Source organism: Aquarana catesbeiana, linkage group LG08, assembly GCF_042186555.1.
Source record: "Aquarana catesbeiana isolate 2022-GZ linkage group LG08, ASM4218655v1, whole genome shotgun sequence".
NCBI lineage: Eukaryota > Metazoa > Chordata > Amphibia > Anura > Ranidae > Aquarana > Aquarana catesbeiana.
Window position 1 is genome coordinate 189,759,545 of NC_133331.1, and position 17,572 is coordinate 189,777,116.

At 44.9% G+C, this 17,572-nt stretch overlaps 1 protein-coding gene across 2 annotated transcripts in view; it reads right to left on the minus strand.

The window, feature by feature from the left end:
* The window catches only part of WAPL (WAPL cohesin release factor), a 219,129-nt gene that overhangs the window by 82,774 nt on the left and 118,783 nt on the right, over positions 1-17,572 (minus strand). For both annotated transcript variants that reach the window (XM_073596726.1, XM_073596725.1), the window contains one exon: positions 16,080-16,191. In XM_073596726.1, coding sequence (XP_073452827.1) covers positions 16,080-16,191 — 112 coding nt within the window. The remainder of the gene's footprint in view (positions 1-16,079; positions 16,192-17,572) is intronic.

Sequence of the window (17,572 nt, forward strand, 5' to 3'; positions counted from 1 at the left end):
ACTAAGTGCCGTTTCTTCCCTAGCCTGTGCCGTTAATTGTGGCTCCTGTGCGCATGCACGGGAGTGACGTCACACGGCTCCGTCGAATCACAGAGCTGGAGTCTGTGGCCCGGAAGGAAGAGGGGCCAGAAGATGGACGCTGCCTACACAGGGGACGCTGGATTCTTTTGCAGGTAAGTGGCACATAATGGGCTAGTATGTGATGCATACTAGCCCATTATGCTTTTCATTTGCAGGCTTTGCAGCGAGCAAAAGAGGAAGTAAAACCCATCAGGGTTTACTTCCTCTTTAAGGCTCCAGTAAACCAGAAGTTATGTCATGAAATCGCTTCCAGATTACTAGATCCCATCGAAGCAGATTCTGGCTTCATTCAGGTCTCCGGCTAGCCTGAGGATGAGTCGGCTGGTCGCTCAGGCCTCCCGGTGGATGAGGCTGCATATTTGCGTATAGTCGGCGTGAAGGCGTTAAACAGTATAGAGCTCTATTTTTAATGTTTTACATAGCTATACCTGCAAAAGGGGTCAGCCTGAAGTGATCTAGCAGGACTTCATTTTCTGACTAAAGGAACATACTTCTCCGTATGTGATGGCAATGCACAGACATGGACTGTACTTCCCTCTGTGTAAGGTCAAGCAATATCTGCCCTCTTCTAATCAGACATGCCCCCACTGCTAGGAAGTGGGAGCCAAGAAAGACCGAGCAATCACATGATTGTAGAATCAGACATCACGAAAGGGTACTAAACATTTATTCTTCGCAAAACTAAATGTGAATATGGTTAATATGTATTATTGATTGCATCAAACTAGGTTTTTGTTATAGTTTGTACACATTCTTTAGTGCAGGGGTAGGCAACCCCCGGCACTGGTGCCGCAAGCTGCACATGAAGCCTCTTTTGCCGGCACTCGACTCCCTCCCTATCAGCAGAGCAGCATCAGTGAGACGCTAATGCATTCCAATTTCAGAGGTCCCCACGCTGCACCTGCACTGAGAGGGAAGCACTGTGCCCCCACACACTGTAAAAGATGGGAAACATGTTTCGGTCTCTAACTTTGCTGTAGCTGCGATCATCAGCTTTTGTGATGGGGAAGAGATTGAGTGCAGTTCTGCTGGGGGGGTGAGAGGTTCCCTTTTCCAGGAGTAGGACGACTGTAATTGGCCACTGCTGAAGCCAATCACAGTCCTGCTAGCCCTGCCCACCATCTGGAGGAAGATGGCTCGCTTGGTTGCCACTTCAAATCTCAGAAAGAAGGGATTTTACTATGATTGAAAAAATCAGGTGACAGTTTGTGGAATTACTGTTGAGCTTCTGGGAACTTTGTTGAAATTATTCCTGAACCTTTGCGTCACTTACTATTGAACCCCTGCACTGTGTCCCTTTAAGCCACAGCCAGTATTCAGCGCAATGAAAATCACACCCAACTTTTCCTGTGGCGCAGAGTGCCGCGCTCTCAGCTGCAGGGCCAACTTATGATACTGCACACAGGCCCACTGCTTTCAGAAAATGCAGCTGACCTGAGCTCATCATTGTCCATCAATTTCAGATGCCTGTATGTGACATCACATACACGTACGTGGGCTGGATGCGAGAGGTGGATCAGCAGGGTGAGTGTGCCAGGACAGGTAGATGTGTCTCATTTCTGCTTACTTTCACCACTCTGCATATTGAAGAGGAGCGGGGGGGGGGGGGGCTAGGGGCACTTCGGGCCAGATGGGAGGGGGGGGGCCGCTTCGGGCAAGAGATGGGGGGGCGCTTCGGGCCAGATGAGCGCGGGGGGGGGGGGGGGGGGTTTCCGGCATCGGGCCAGATGAGTACAGTTGGTGGGATGAATGAGAGAGGGGTTCAGTGGTGGGACAGAAAAACAGGGGGTACAGTAATGGGGTAGATGAGCAGGGGGTTACAGTGGTGGAACAGATGAGCAGGAGGGGGGTTCAGTGTTGGGGCAGAGGAGAAAGGAGGTACATCGGTGGAACACATGAGTGTGGGTTACAGTGGTGGAGTAGAAGAGCAGGGGGTACAGTGGTGGGACAGATGTGCAGGAAGTACAGTGGTGGGGCAGATGAGCAGTAGGTTATAGTGGTGGGACAGAAGAGCAGGGTGGTACAGTAGGCAGACAGCAGAGCAGGGTGGTACAGTGGTCGGACAGCAGAGCAGGGTGGTACAGTGGTCGGACAGCAGAGCAGGGTGGTACAGTGGTCGGACAGCAGAGCAGGGTGGTACAGTGGTCGGACAGCAGAGCAGGGTGGTACAGTGGTCGGACAGCAGAGCAGGGTGGTACAGTGGTCGGACAGCAGAGCAGGGTGGTACAGTGGTCGGACAGCAGAGCAGGGTGGTACAGTGGTCGGACAGAAGAGCAGGGTGGTACAGTGGTCGGACAGAAGAGCAGGGTGGTACAGTGGTCGGACAGAAGAGCAGGGTGGTACAGTGGTCGGACAGAAGAGCAGGGTGGTACAGTGGTCGGACAGAAGAGCAGGGTGGTACAGTGGTCGGACAGAAGAGCAGGGTGGTACAGTGGTCGGACAGAAGAGCAGGGTGGTACAGTGGTCGGACAGAAGAGCAGGGTGGTACAGTGGTCGGACAGAAGAGCAGGGTGGTACAGTGGTCGGACAGAAGAGCAGGGTGGTACAGTGGTCGGACAGCAGAGCAGGGTGGTACAGTGGTCGGACAGAAGAGCAGGGTGGTACAGTGGTCGGACAGAAGAGCAGGGTGGTACAGTGGTCGGACAGAAGAGCAGGGTGGTACAGTGGTCGGACAGAAGAGCAGGGTGGTACAGTGGTCGGACAGAAGAGCAGGGGATTACAGTGGCGGGGCAGATGTGCAGGGGATTACAGTGGCGGGGCAGATGTGCAGGGGGTTACAGTGGCGGGGCAGATGTGCAGGGGGTTACAGTGGCGGGGCAGATGTGCAGGGGGTTACAGTGGCGGGGCAGATGTGCAGGAGGTTACAGTGGCGGGGCAGATGTGCAGGAGGTTACAGTGGCGGGGCAGATGTGCAGGGGGTTACAGTGGCGGGGCAGATGTGCAGGGGGTTACAGTGGCGGGGCAGATGTGCAGGGGGTTACAGTGGTGGGGCAGATGTGCAGGGGGTTACAGTGGCGGGGCAGATGTGCAGGGGGGTACAGCGGTGAAACAGATTTGCAGGGGGACAGTGATCTGAGGTGTAAAGGTGCATGGCCAGCAAACTCCACAGACCTTAATCCCATTGAGAACCTGTGGTCAAACCTCAAGAGACGGGTGAACAAAAAAAGAAAAAAAACACACAAATTCTGACCAACTCCAAGCATTGATTATGCAAGAATGGGCTGCCATCAGTCGGGATGTGGCCCAGAAGTTGATTAACAACATGCCAGGGCGAATTGTAGAGGTCTTGAAAAAGAAGTATCAGGGGGCGCATGGCGAAGCTGACTGAACAGGACATGTCCACTTAGCGCTCCGCACCAACCGGGACCCGACGGGCAGATATTAAGGAATTCTATCAGTCCTCAACCCCACCACAGTGCCTGTCGCATATCTGTGACTCCCAGGCACATTCTGACAGGATGCACAGTGTGAGGAAAATGAAGCTTTAACAGAAGGTTCAGGAATCGTTGACTAAAACCGAAGCTAAAATGGCGGCATCAGCATCCCCCTCATACCGTACACTCAAATCCACAGCTGCAGCTCGGGTATTTGCCCCTGTCAAAAGGTGAGCCCCTTTCAGACATTGGGGTGACCCCCAAAGATATACAGAATGTTACAAATGGCTCTGACTTGTTAAATCAATTTGAAAGGATTTTCCATACAGCCTTACAGAATACCTCAGATAATGTCACAGACAAACTGACAAGGGAGATTCTTGAGGTGGGCCGCCACACCACTATCCTTGAACAAAGGATGGATGAAGTGGATGTCACTACCTCTTAACCAGACTGAAGAACTAGAATCCCTCAAAGATGAATAATCTCTACTTAAAGTGGAGTTCCACCCACTTTTACAACTCTTTAGCATCCCTCACTAAACTGTGCACTGTAAACAAATTGGATATTTTTTTTTCTCAGCACCTACTGTATATCTGCTGTATTCATTTTTCACTTCCTCCTCCCTGGCCGTGGCCCATCGCATCATTTCCTGTTTGCAATGCCTTCTGGGAAGGGGCGGCAACTTCCTCTGGCACCGCCGTTGCTATGGAAACCTGACCTGAAACCTGTTACACTGCTTGTGCTGCACTGAGCATGTTCGAGATCTGCAAGGATGAGATCCAGGAAGAAATACAGTCTGGCTTCAGATACCCACACTTAAGATGGCTACGGCCTGCTGTAAGTTTATAAAATAACAAACTACTGCTATAAACTAACAAAACAGACCTTAGTTTACAGATTAACTTTACTAGAATACATTAAGCTTGTGTATTATAGGGGTATTTTTACTTAAAAAGTATAATTTCGGCCGGAACACCACTTTAAAAACCGCATTGAAAACTTTGAGAACAGGGCCAGGAGGTCCAATCTCCATACTAAGGAATTTTAATTATTGGAAACTGCTCGCAATAAAGAATCCCTTACATTCCAGGGTCATAAATACCAAATATTCCAAGATCTGTCTCAACAAACACTCATTAAACGTAAAGCAATGAAACCACATCTACAAGTGCTCCAGCACCACCGCATATCTTAAAGATGGGGTTTTCCCTTAGTTGTCCGCTTTTCTTATAAAGGAACTTCACATGCCTGCAAAACAACCGATGACCTAATAATCATACAAGATCTTCGCCTGTCAACACCTGGAGCACCAGTAGAAGACCCCAGAGCCCTATGGTCCTCCTCAGAATTTACAAGACTCCGCTGATCATCAAACCCCCTCCAAGAGAAGTCACATTGCTTCACCGCCCATTGAAGGAGATCTAATGGACTGAAATATATCATTTTGACAACATCCTCAAGATTCATACTTTCTCTATTGGGAAGTTTAACAAACTAAAATTACTGATTGGGTTCTCTATATAGTCCGTTTACCTCCTAGTTATTTGGTTCTGTTATATAGTTTCCCTCAAAACAAATGTAAGAAGTATATCAAAATGAATTTATATAACCTCTGACTTACTACTTTAGTTATGACAATCTTGATCTACATTACACCTTCCTTCCTGAAAGTTAATTCAAATTTTATTAAAATTTGAGATTCATTAGACCAACCTATTATATGTATAATTTGTTGGCTGTCATAGTCCCAGAGACAGCCACTACGCCTCCACAGTTTCCTTTAGTGCTTAACTCAGGTGTTTGGACACTCTTTGGACTTTTTTGTATCCTCTGGTTAGTGTTCTTACACTACCCACTTGGGATACTTGCTTTGCTTAGGAACTTAAATTTCCTCACCCCCCTTTTATATATATATATATATATATATATATATATATATATATATATATAATCCTATTATTTGCTACCCAATAATCAAATTCTCTGTCCTTACCTCTTTTAGAAATTACTTCCCTAAACCTTTTGACGCTCAATGTTCAGGGTCTCAACTCTCCTCCTAAATGTACCAAAGCTTTCCAATCCTTTTCTAAACTCTCAGCTCAAGTTGTCTGTTTACAAGAAACACATTTCACAACACAGTCCTCACCTAAATATTTTGGTCAAAAATATCTACAGGTTTTCTCTGCATCAGCGAACACTAAGCAAAGGGGAGTATTGATTGTTTTCCATCATACAACTCCATTTACCCTAAGGAAAGAACTCAAAGATCCTGAAAGTCGATACGTTATACTCTCCGGTCTCTTGTTAGAAGATGAAGTCACTATAGTTTCTTACTATGCTCCCAATAAGAATCCTTTATCTTTCCTCTCACATTTGTTATCAGTAGAAGAAACACAACCCCAACTACGACCTCTCTTATCAAAGACTCCTTAACCAATACTCTCTTTTAGACACACAGAGAGAACATAATCCAGCCAGAAGACAATACACGTATTATTCCCATCCCCACAAACAGTTTTCCAGAATAGACCACCTTTTGGCGAGTATTAGTACCTCAGCACTTATTCTTAACTCAATTATGCCTTGTTCCTAGTCAGACCATAATGCAGTTATAACAACTCTTTCTTCTTTGGTTCCCTGATCCAACCTCCACACTTGGTACATAAACGATAGTTTGACAAAACCCATGTATCGATTACAAAAAGAAACAGCCATGCAAGACCTTATGAATAACAGTACTACTGATACAGACACCCTCTCACCCGCTGGGAAGCCCTCAAACCATATAGAGGGGTTTGCATTAGCCAAGCTTCTCACCAAGGTAAGATAAAACCTTAATGCCATAAGCAATTAGAAGAGGCTTTCTATAAAGCTTCTGAGAATTTCCAAACACCCTCTCCATCAAACAAATTAAACTATGACAAAGCACGTTTAGAACTAGATCTTTTATTGACAGAATCAGCAGAAAATATTCTTTGTAAATCCAAACATTCCTTTTATATGAAGGCAAACAGACATTTTTAGCCCTAGCACTCCAAAAACTTGATCATACTCCGAAACCTATTCGATTAAAACAAAAAGATGACTATACCAGCAATCCACTAAAAATTTTGAACAAATTTCGTAGAAAACTTATCACACTATACAAAAGTACAAATACATTTGATCAATCTCATTTGACCACGCTGTTATCCTCTATTAACCTTCCTTCTCTCTCCCTATCACATCAGGAAACTGGACAAACCTATCACACTAACAGAAATCCAGACCGCAATAAAAACATTGAAACCCCGTAAACGTCCTGGTGTAGATGGCTTTTCCACAATTTTTTCACCACTTATGGTTCAACTCTCTGCTGAATGGACAATCCTTTCGTACTGAATCTCTCACAACTTCCATCTCCATGATACCTAAACCAAATACTGATGATACCTCATGGTCAAATTATAGACTGATATCCATTATTAACCTAGATATTAAGATATTGGCCAAAATTCTTGCAACCCGACTTAAGCCCATAATAGGTACTTTGATCCACAAGGACCAAACTGGATTTATCCCCTTCAGACAAACTGGTGACAATATTCGCCGAGCTACACTTCTGGCACATACAGCCTGCTCTCGTCGTATCCCTACCCGTTCCCTCTCGTTAGATATACGAAAAGCTTTTGACTCGCTATCTTGGCCTTATCTTAGGGCTGGGAGATTTTCTAAAAAAAAAAAAAAAAAAAATCTTCGATTCTCTTAAAAAAACTCGATTCACAATTGGAATCGAGTTTTTTTTTTCTTTGGAAACCGCGCCGGTCCCGAGGCGCTGCGGGCATGAGCTTTTAGGCGAGGCCGCGGCTTCGGCCTAGTCCGCGCCGTCCGGCCTCGCGGACTAGGCCGAAGCCGCTGCCTCACCTAAAAACTCCTTGCCTGCAGCTCTTCAGGCCCGGCGCGGTGTCAGCGCCAGTCCGGAGGGGATGCGGGCATGAGTTTTTAGGCGAGCCCACGACTTCAGCCTAGTCCGCGGCATCCGGCCGTAGCCGCGGACTAGGCTGAAACTGCGGCCTCGCCTAAAAACTCATGCCCGCAGCGCCTGGGGTCCGGCGCGGTGAAGAGAAAAAAAAAATCTAAAAAAATCGATTTGCTTAAATTTTGAATCGATTTGACCTCTCAACTCGATTCAAGATTTGAATCGATTTTTTTCCCCAGCCCTACCTTATCTACATAAAATTTTCCAACGTTGGGGATTCGGAGCGAGTTTCTTGCGTTTGATTGATACCGTATATCAAAACCCATCTTACTCAGGATACCGTTCCGAACCCTTTAATATCGAGAGAGGTACAAGACAGGGATGCCCATTATCCCCTCTCCTCTTTGCCCTAGCCATCTAGCCCCTAGCACAACTCTGCCTGTTTGCAGATGATGTCCTAATATTTCTTACTTTGCCCCTGTTAGCACCACCTCTCATGGACTTTCTTTTTAAATTCGGACAATTATCAGGCCTAACAATAAATTTCCACAAATCCACAGCCCTAAACATTTCTTTATCACCTACTCTCCAAACTCAACTTCATGAATCTCTAACGTTTGTCTGGTCGACATCACATTTTTCTTATCTTGGCATTAATTTTACAGCAAACCCATCTGACCTCTACACAGTCAACTACCCACCTATGCTTACACAACTTACTAAACTCCTAGCTAATTGGTTTTCTCTACCATTGGCACGAATGGGTAGAATAACAGTGATCAAAATGTCTATCCTCCCTAAAAACTTTTATACCTCTTTAGAGTACTACCCATAAAGGATCCCTTCACATTTTCTATGTATTTTACAACGAAAAACCAATCAATTAATTTGGGGCTCACTCAAACCTCATTTAACCAAATTAATTTTATATCCCCCCCGTATTAGAGGCGGTCAAAGGCTACTTTCACACTGGGGCATTGGCGGTAAGGCACTGCTATTTTTAGCAGCGTTTTACTATCGTATGCCGGTGGTTCGGCGGCGCTGCCCATTGATTTCAATGGGCAGGGGAGCTTTAGGAGCGGTGTATACACTGCTCCTACAGCGCTGCAAAGATGTTGCTTGCAGGACATTTTTGGCGTCCTGCCAGTGCACCGCTCCAGTTTGAAAGCACTCAGGCTTTCACACTGGAGTGAGAGGAGAGGCTCTTTACAGGCGCTATTTTTAGCACCATAGCGCCTGTAAAGCGTCTCAGTGTGAAAGCAGCCTTAGTATGCCAGATAGCACAATTACCCAAATGGAAACTCCATTATGGGTATCAGAGTCAATCGACTGTGACCCACTTTCTATTGCAAATTTACTATGGTTAACTCCTACACAGAGGAAGAAAATCACAAATCCTATTACCTAACACAGCCTTTCCATTTGGGACAGATTGAAAACCAGATCTGGACTCATATCCAAACATAATCCCCTCCTCTCCCTCTTATGTAACCCTTCCTTCTACCCAGCCTGGTCCTTCCCAAATTCTTTCTCAGCGTGGTCAAATGTAGGTTTGATTAGAGTTCATCATTTCTTTTAAATCTCAACATATCATACCTTTTCCAGACCTATGCAAAACATATTCCCTTCCATCCACAGAAACCTTTCAATATCTCCAAATTAAAAAATTTTAAAAAACACAACAAACCCACTGACATACAAACCCTTGACTTCACAGTCATTGAAAATGCTTGCAAATCTGACTTCCCATAGACATGGACTTATTTCTGCCATATATGAACAATTATTCTCTCGTGTAACCTCTTCTCCTCCAACATACACAACCAAATGATTAACTGTTCAGCATCTTCAGCCAAATGAACTAGACTGGACTCAAATTTGGCAAACAACTAAATCAGTCACACCAAATATAGTGGCTCTCGAAACAAATTTTAAGGTAACTAGATAGTATCTGATCCCATCCAGAATATCACCCCCCCCCCCCCCCCCCCCCCCCAAAATCCCTCTCACTGTTTGAGGCTGTACTACCCTGGGTTTACATGTACATATCTGGTGGGAAAGTCCCATAGTAAGCTTCTATTGGTCAGGAATCTTCAACATTTTTCTACAATAACATAACATAACCCTAACACCTGAGCCCTCAGTAGCACTTCTAAACAGAAAACCACAAATCATAATACACCGCCAATTCAAATGACTTCTTTTTATAACCACGGCATTTAAACAAACTGTAGCAAAAGCGTGGAAATCAAACTCGCTCTTCATAGAGTCAGTCAAAGAGTTACACAATCTATGATGCATGCAAAAACTGAAGCTATCCTGCTAGATAAAGTTTCTAATTTTGAATCCTTATGGAGACCTTGGATTAAACATCATTAACCCCCTGGTTTGGACTATTCACTTATTTTTCCGTTAGAGTTTTTTTAATATCCGCCCTGCTACTATGATTACCTTCACCTTATTCTCTAAACCACTGATCCCCATGGACATTTCCTTCTCTCTCCCTTCTGTGCCCTATCCCCTCCACTTGGTTTATTCCTGTTAATTATCTGATATACTAACTTATAGAAGATGCTTTGAATGGTTGAGATTTTTGACCTTTGCACCAGATAAAACAAAGCCAAAAGAAGGAACTTGGCCCTGGTTTAGCCTAATTTATTCCCCCAGCTATTCTACAACAAATTAACTTTATATTTCTTTAAATATTTCTTTATATTCACTTCTATTCTCTTCATAGATGAAATGATATTATTTCAATCAATTTAATTTCTCAATTATTTTTCGTCAAAATAGCTGCCAAGCTATGACTATGACACTTCATGTTACATAATCTTATCCTACAACCCACTATGTTATCTATTTTCATTTACCTTTATAAGAGTTGCTTTCCTGAATCATTATGCCTTTTTCTACTATACTATTGTACATGCTCTGTTAATGTAATGTCTATTCCTATATTATACATGCTCAGTTAATGGAATTTTGTTGTTAACTATAAAATTCAATAAAATATTTGAAACAGAAAAAGTAGTGTCAACACTGCAAATATTGACTGATTTGCATGTTATCATAGTAACAGCTGAAAAAAAAGATCAAAAATACTGACGCAGCAGACTTTGTGAAAAGTATTATTTGTGTCAGTCTCAAAACTTTTGGCCACGGCTGTACATAGGTATCAGGGCAGCCAGCTTCTGATTGGTCTCTTTAAAAACCCTCTCAAAATCCAGCCCCCTGGAAATCCATGATTCAATCTGCTGGATTGGCCTTCGGACTAGTGGAACCCTTTATTCCCACGAAACAGAGTTATTATGGAAGGCCCATTGCCCCTATATCTCCCACCCTCACTTTGTTTCCTTATATATTGATGCTAGGCATAACACTACGGCCACAACTCCAACCTAATCAACACTCTTCTTTGGTTCTAGTTCTTTCTTTCTACGTAATATTCTTTTGGTGAGAGTCACCCAACCTATACGTTGGTTTTCTCTCCACGTTTGATTCAAGAAACTTATCACTACGGCTTTGCAGCAATGCTTTGCATATTTTGTACATTGTATTGCCTATTTCTGTTGTACTCATGCACCTGTATCTCCTGGTTGTTATTCTTTGATACTGTTGAACAAACTCTACTCACTCTTAATGTACTTTTTATCTATTTCAAATGCTAAACATATTTACCAAAAAAAAACCATCTCAGACCATCTAATATGCTCCATATACCAAACCGTAAAAAGAAAAGCAAACCTCATATACAGGCAGTCCCTGGGTTACAAAAAAGATAGGGTCTGTAGGTTTGTTCTTACGTTGAATCTATATGTTGGAACTGGTACATTTTTTATAAGTGTAGCTCCAGCCAAAAAAAAAAATGTTTAAGCTTTTTGGATGTTCAGAAGATTTTGGGTTGTTGTGGAAACAAGCACCAGTCTGGAGGTACCTTTTTCCCATAACTCTTACAGGAGTGAATTTCCCTTCCTAGGGGTAGATTTCCTCTCACTTCCTGTTGTCTCCCTCCGTTTGCAAGTCAGATGTTTGTAACTAGGGGACCGCCTGTAGTGCAATACTGCTAAATAAATCTGAGTTATTTTACAGCAGATATTCTCACAAAGTAGCAGTGAAAAATGCACATTGAGACTTGATGTAAAGCAAGAAAAAAAAAAAAAAAGTTATTTTACAGTATCATACTCCATCTGTGGTTTGCTTTTCTTTTAACTATTTGGTACAGGGGCTGAGCAAAAATATGGAAACGACATGATTTGGAGGTGTGAAAGTGACATGTTTCGCATTAAAAGCAGAAGTGATATAACATGGGAAGGTAGGTGACAAACTCCAAGACATACAAAAGACACTTCACACACTAAACTGGATTAACCACTTGACCTCTGGAAGATTTACCCCCCCCCCTCAATGACCTGGCCATTTTTTGCGATAGGACACTGCGTTATTTTAACTGAGAATTGCACGGTCATGCAACGCTGTACATAAATAATTTTATTTATGCCATTTTTTGCCCCACAAATAGAGCTTTCCTTTGGTGGTATTTGATCACCACTGGGTTTTTTATATTTTTGGCGCTATAGAACAAGACAATTTTGGAGAGAGAAAAAAGACAAAAATTTCTTTTTACTTTCTGCTATAAAACATATCCAATAAAAATTTTCAAAACCAAACTGCTTCATAAAATTTAGGCCAATGTTTTTTCTGCTACATATTTCTGGTAGAGAAAAAACAATAAGCATATATGATTAGTTTGCACAAAGGTTATAGCATCTACAAACTATGGGATATACAATGGAATTTTTATTTTGCCGCTTGTAATGGCGGCAAACAGTGACTTCTAGCGGGACGGCGATATTGCAGCAGACAATCTGACATTGACACTTTGTGGGAACTAGTGACACCAATACGGGGATCCCTGTACTGACACTGGCTGGGAAGGGGTTAAACATTTAGGCTTAAATGTGTGCCTAACCAGTGTTTTTGTGTACACTGTGTGCGGTTTTCACTAGGGTTGTCCCGATACCGAGCATTTGCCCAAGTACTTGTACTCGGGCAAATGCTCCTGATGCTTCCCCCGTTACCTTGACAGTCAGCAGTGATCGGCGCGTGGGGGAGTTACAAGCTTCTCCCCCCCGCGGCTTTCAGCTGCTTTAGTGACATACAGCGGTGATCGGTGCTTGTAACTCCCCCACACGCGATCACTGCTGATCTTAGATCTTAGATGCCAAAGGCGGTCCAACTCAATATTAGGTAATGTTTTCATTCACTGACAGGTACCCGCTCCCACTTCCATTCTCGAAGTCTACAAGGACACGACAGGTCCCAGAAGACTTCGGGACCAGTCACAGAACACAGCGCTGCTCATGAATTCGCAAATTCGAAGCAAATGTCAAAGCCAGGTGCCCATAGTCAAGATGACAGCGCCGCTGAGGAAGGACACACGGTCAAAAGGGCAGGGGCGAGTGCACCGCTGGATCGTGGGACAGGTGAGTGGCTGTTTATTAAAAGTCAGCAGTTAGGCGCCTTTCACACGGACGGCTATTCTGCCGCAGTTAAAAGCATGTTTTTTTTTCTGTGAAATTCAAGACTCCAGGCACTGCAATCAGCTGCATTTGCACAGTGCGATTAGCTGCGGTTGCGTTTAGCTGCGGTTTGCCATTTCCATGGCAACCCGACAGGGTACCGACTCGTATTGGACGGGGATCCGACTTGGATCCCCAGCACTGTTTGGTATAAATCTTGAGGGGGAACTCCACGCCAAATTTTAAATAAAAAACCGGCACGGGTCCCCCATTTAGGAGCATACCAGGCCCTTCGGTCTGGTATGAATTGTAAGGGGAACCCCCTACGCCGAAAAACGGCGTGGGGTCCCCCCCCAAAATCCATACTAGACCCTTATCCGAGCACGCAGCCCGGTCGGTCAGGAAAGGGAGTGGGGACGGGCGAGCGCCCCCTCCTGAACCGTACCAGGCCGCATGCCCTCAACATGGGGGGGGGGTGCTTTGGGGGAGGGAGCGCCCTGCGGGACCCCCCACCCCAAAGCACCTTGTCCCCATGTTGAGGACAAGGGCCTCTTCCCGACAACCCTGGCCGTTGGTTGTCGGGGTCTGCGGGCAGGGGGCTTATCGGAATTCGGGAGCCCCCTTTAATAAGAGGGCCCCCAGATCCCGGCCCCCCATTCTATGTGAATGAGTATGGGGTACATGGTACCCCTACCCATTCACCTAGGGAAAGTGTCAATAAAAAAAACACACTACACAGGTTTTTAAAGTAATTAGAGAGCTCCGGGGGTCTTCTTCCGACTTCGGGGGTCTCTTCGGTTCTTCTGCCGGGCTCCTCCGCTATCTTCTGCTCTTTTGCTAGCGGTGGTCCGGACTTCTGCCTTCTTCTCTTCTTCCGATGTTGACACTGTGACGTTGTCGGTGACCATGCCCCCTTATGACGTCACAGTCCCAGCATGCCCAGGGACTGTGACGGCATAAGGGGGCGGGGTCACCGCCTATATAAGTCATAGCAGGGCGCTCAGAGAGCATTCCAGCCGGAGAGAGCATCGTGTCAACATCGGAAGAAGGAAGAAGAGAAGAAGGCAGAAGTCCGGACCACCGCTAGCCAAAGAGCAGAAGATAGCGGAGGAGCCCGGCAGAAGAACCGGAGAGACCCCCGAAGTCGGAAGAAGACCCCCAGAGCTGTCTAATATATTACTTTAAAAACCTGAGTAGTGTGTTTTTTTATTGACACCTTTTCCCTAGGTGAAAGGGTAGGGGTACCATGTACCCCATACTCATTCACATAAGGTGGGGGGCCGGGATCTGGGGGCCCTCTTATTAAAGGGGGCTCCCGGATTCCAATTAGCCCCCCTCCCGCAGACCCCGACAACCAACGGCCAGGGTTGTCGGGAAGAGGCCCTTGTCCTCATCAACATGGGGACAAGGTGCTTTGGGGTGGGGGGGACCACAGGGCGATACCTCCCCCAAAGCACTCACCCCATGTTGATGGCATGCGGCCTGGTACGGTTCAGGAGGGGGGGGCTCGCCCGTCCCCACCCCCTTTCCTGACCGACCGGGCTGCGTGCTCGCATAAGGGTCTGGTATGGATTTTGGGGGGGGACCCCACGCCGTTTTTTCGGCGTAGGGGGTTCCCCTTACAATCCATACCAGACCGAAGGGCCTGGTATGCTCCTGAAGGGAAAACCCATGCCGCTTTTTTATTTAAAATTTGGCATGGAGTTCCCCCTCAAGATTTATACCAAACAGTGCCGGGCATTGGCAGTCGGATGCCCGTGCTTGTCGCTCATTGGGAAAGGAAAAATCATTTTTCCTTTCCCGATGAGCAGCTCGGCGCTGTTATCCGCAGCTGACACAGTGCACTGCGATTACATGCAGTTATGTGCGGATAGCTGCGCTAAATCGCTCCTGGATGCAGTCAATTCTATTTTATCTATCCGCACGGAACCGCATGTATCTAAATCGCAGCTAAACGCTGTGTGTGAATGGGGCCATACGAAAGCATTGTGTGCTTTTAGCTGCGGTAGAAAATCCGCAGCTAAAAGCACCATTCTATCCATCCGTGTAAAAGGGGCCATACACTTTTTGTAGCTGCTGACTTTTAATGAACAAAAAATTGGCTGGAACTCTGCTTTGAGGGAAAGCTCGTTAGAAACATAACTTGAGGCCAACAGCTTCCTTTCTCAAGAAGTAAATTTCTAAATCTCTACAGCACCAGATAAGCTTAAAACTCCTCAAATTTTTCAAAAGGAATAAATTACCAATTACAGCAACCTTTTTTCTTTTTGTTCCTCCCCAATCCCTCTTACAAAAATGGGAAACGGTTTTACTATTTTCTGCATAGTATATTACCCTTTTGTGCTGCAAGGCAGCACTTCCTTCTTTCTGACTTAGACTGGGCCCCACTGCTTCCTGGGACTGCCAAGTAATACCTATCCCACGGGGCAATGCATTACCAAAGGCACATGCATGCTGCAAGATTTAGCACTCATGCAGACACACCACTGGTCTACATTGCCCATATATCAGAAACTAGCAGCATTTGTCCACATGCACAAAAAATCTAGTGCTTTGTGCAGATGCATTGCCAAGTCCCAAATACTTGCCAGAAACCTGCAATGCATCTGCGCTGGATTTTGAAGATGGTGGCTCAGAAGGAAAGAAGGGGGGATGGAGTAATAGGGATATACAGTTTCACTTTAGGCGGCCGTGTCAGTAAATAAACATGACCTCTATGAAAGCTGCATTAATACTTACATTTTCTTCTGTCTCTCTCATCACTTCGGTGTCCTTTAGTGACGTACAGGTCCACAAGAGAAACCACGGAGCACAGGGGAAATTTCGTTTTTTTCTGCAGATATCTCTAATAGTGGCGTTTGGCAACAAGTTTACGTTACTGACAGGGTTACTTTAAAAAGATGTTAAGACTAGAAGTATGAAAACAGCCTGTATGCACGCACAGGAATTAGTACAGTAATGTTCTGATGTTTGTGTCAAATGGATTTGCATATACTTTGTTGCTGAAGAGAATTGGTGTTTTAAATAAACATAAAAACGGAAAGAATTCTGGCACTACAGCAGTTAAATGCAAAACATTACAATAAATACATTAGAATTTAGTAAAAATATTTAGGGTTGCACACTCTAGGTAATGACATTTACCGGGTGGTGCTGACAGTCATCCAGTGTTTTAAAGACCATGGCTACCATTCCATGTGCTCTCAGGTGCATTCGGAAACTTGGCATTGCGCACTTTGTTGCCAAGCTTATTACACTGTTGGGAAAAAAAATATTTAATTTAACATTATGCTGTTTCTTCAATAGACTGCAAGTAATACAACTGAGCGAAATGTGCTATATGGATAGACACACAAAAAGCTGACAGGGAGCGTAGCCTTCCCATATTCTAAATGTTTTCATTAGTAGCGGTTTTATTATTATTATAATTAAAGTGTAAGTTTAGCCAAGTTTTTGCCTAGAGTTGCACTTTTGTGAAGGGCTCATTTTTAAACACAAAGATTTGAATTATCGTCGAGGAAGGTGTATTAAAGTTTTCTTTTAAAGTGGGAATAACCCTATAAAACTAAAATTTGCCAGCAGTTAGTAGGGTCTTGGTAGAATAGAATGCATCAATTTCTTCTGCCAAAAAATAGGATTTTTTACTTACCGTTAAATCGGTTTCTCTGAGTTCATTGACAGACACAGCCTTCTTTATTTCTTAAGGATAGGGTTATATCGCCTCCGCAGGAGTAGGACTAGGCAGAACAAAAAAAAACAAAACACTTGGCCACTCCCATGGGCCGTCCTCAGTCCGTATATAACCCCATCCCTGCTCTAGGTTTTCAGTTTAGTAGCAAGCAGTAATAGCAGTAATAGTAACATAAAAACTCCATAGAAGGGTGGGTGCTGTGTCTGACAAACTCAGAGAAACGAATTTTACGGTAAATAAAAAATCCTATTTTCTCAGTCATTAATTGACAGACACAGCCTTCTTTATTCCTAACGATAGGGACGTCCCAAAATAAAGCTAACATGAGGGGTGGGAAAACGAAAAATCCCAAGGCAATACAAGAGCCAACCAGTTAACAGGAGCTTCACCCAGGACAAGCTGGAACCCCACCTGAAAGATACCCCTTCAAGGAGGGAATAGACCCCCTAAACAGCGGCCTGAAAAAAAACCTGCGGCCAAAAGAGGCATCCGCAGATGCCAAAACATCCATTTCATAGAACTTGTGAAAATGTACACAAACGACCGGTGGCCGCCTTGCCAACTTGCGCAACGGCTGCCTGACAGAAGGCCCAAGAAGCACTAAGTGCCCGAGAAGAATGCGCCATAACTGGGAAAGGGGGAAACCAATTCCTGACAGGATAGCCCAGAGACCTCATCTGTCCGATCTATCCAGACCAACAGACTCGGTGGCTGGCAAATACATCCGAATCCATCAAAACACATCCAGGCCAGATAAAGCCAATTCCTTGGGATGTGCTGACCAGGGACACAAGAAGCCAACCCAATGTCCTTATTCAAATGGAAATCCGAGGACGGAACTATGTAAAAAAGGGCGATGCACCACCTTATCCTGGGTAAAGTGAATGACAAGACACCCTGCGAGTAGAGGTGATGGCCACCTTCCGAGACAGAGTAAGCAGTGGAA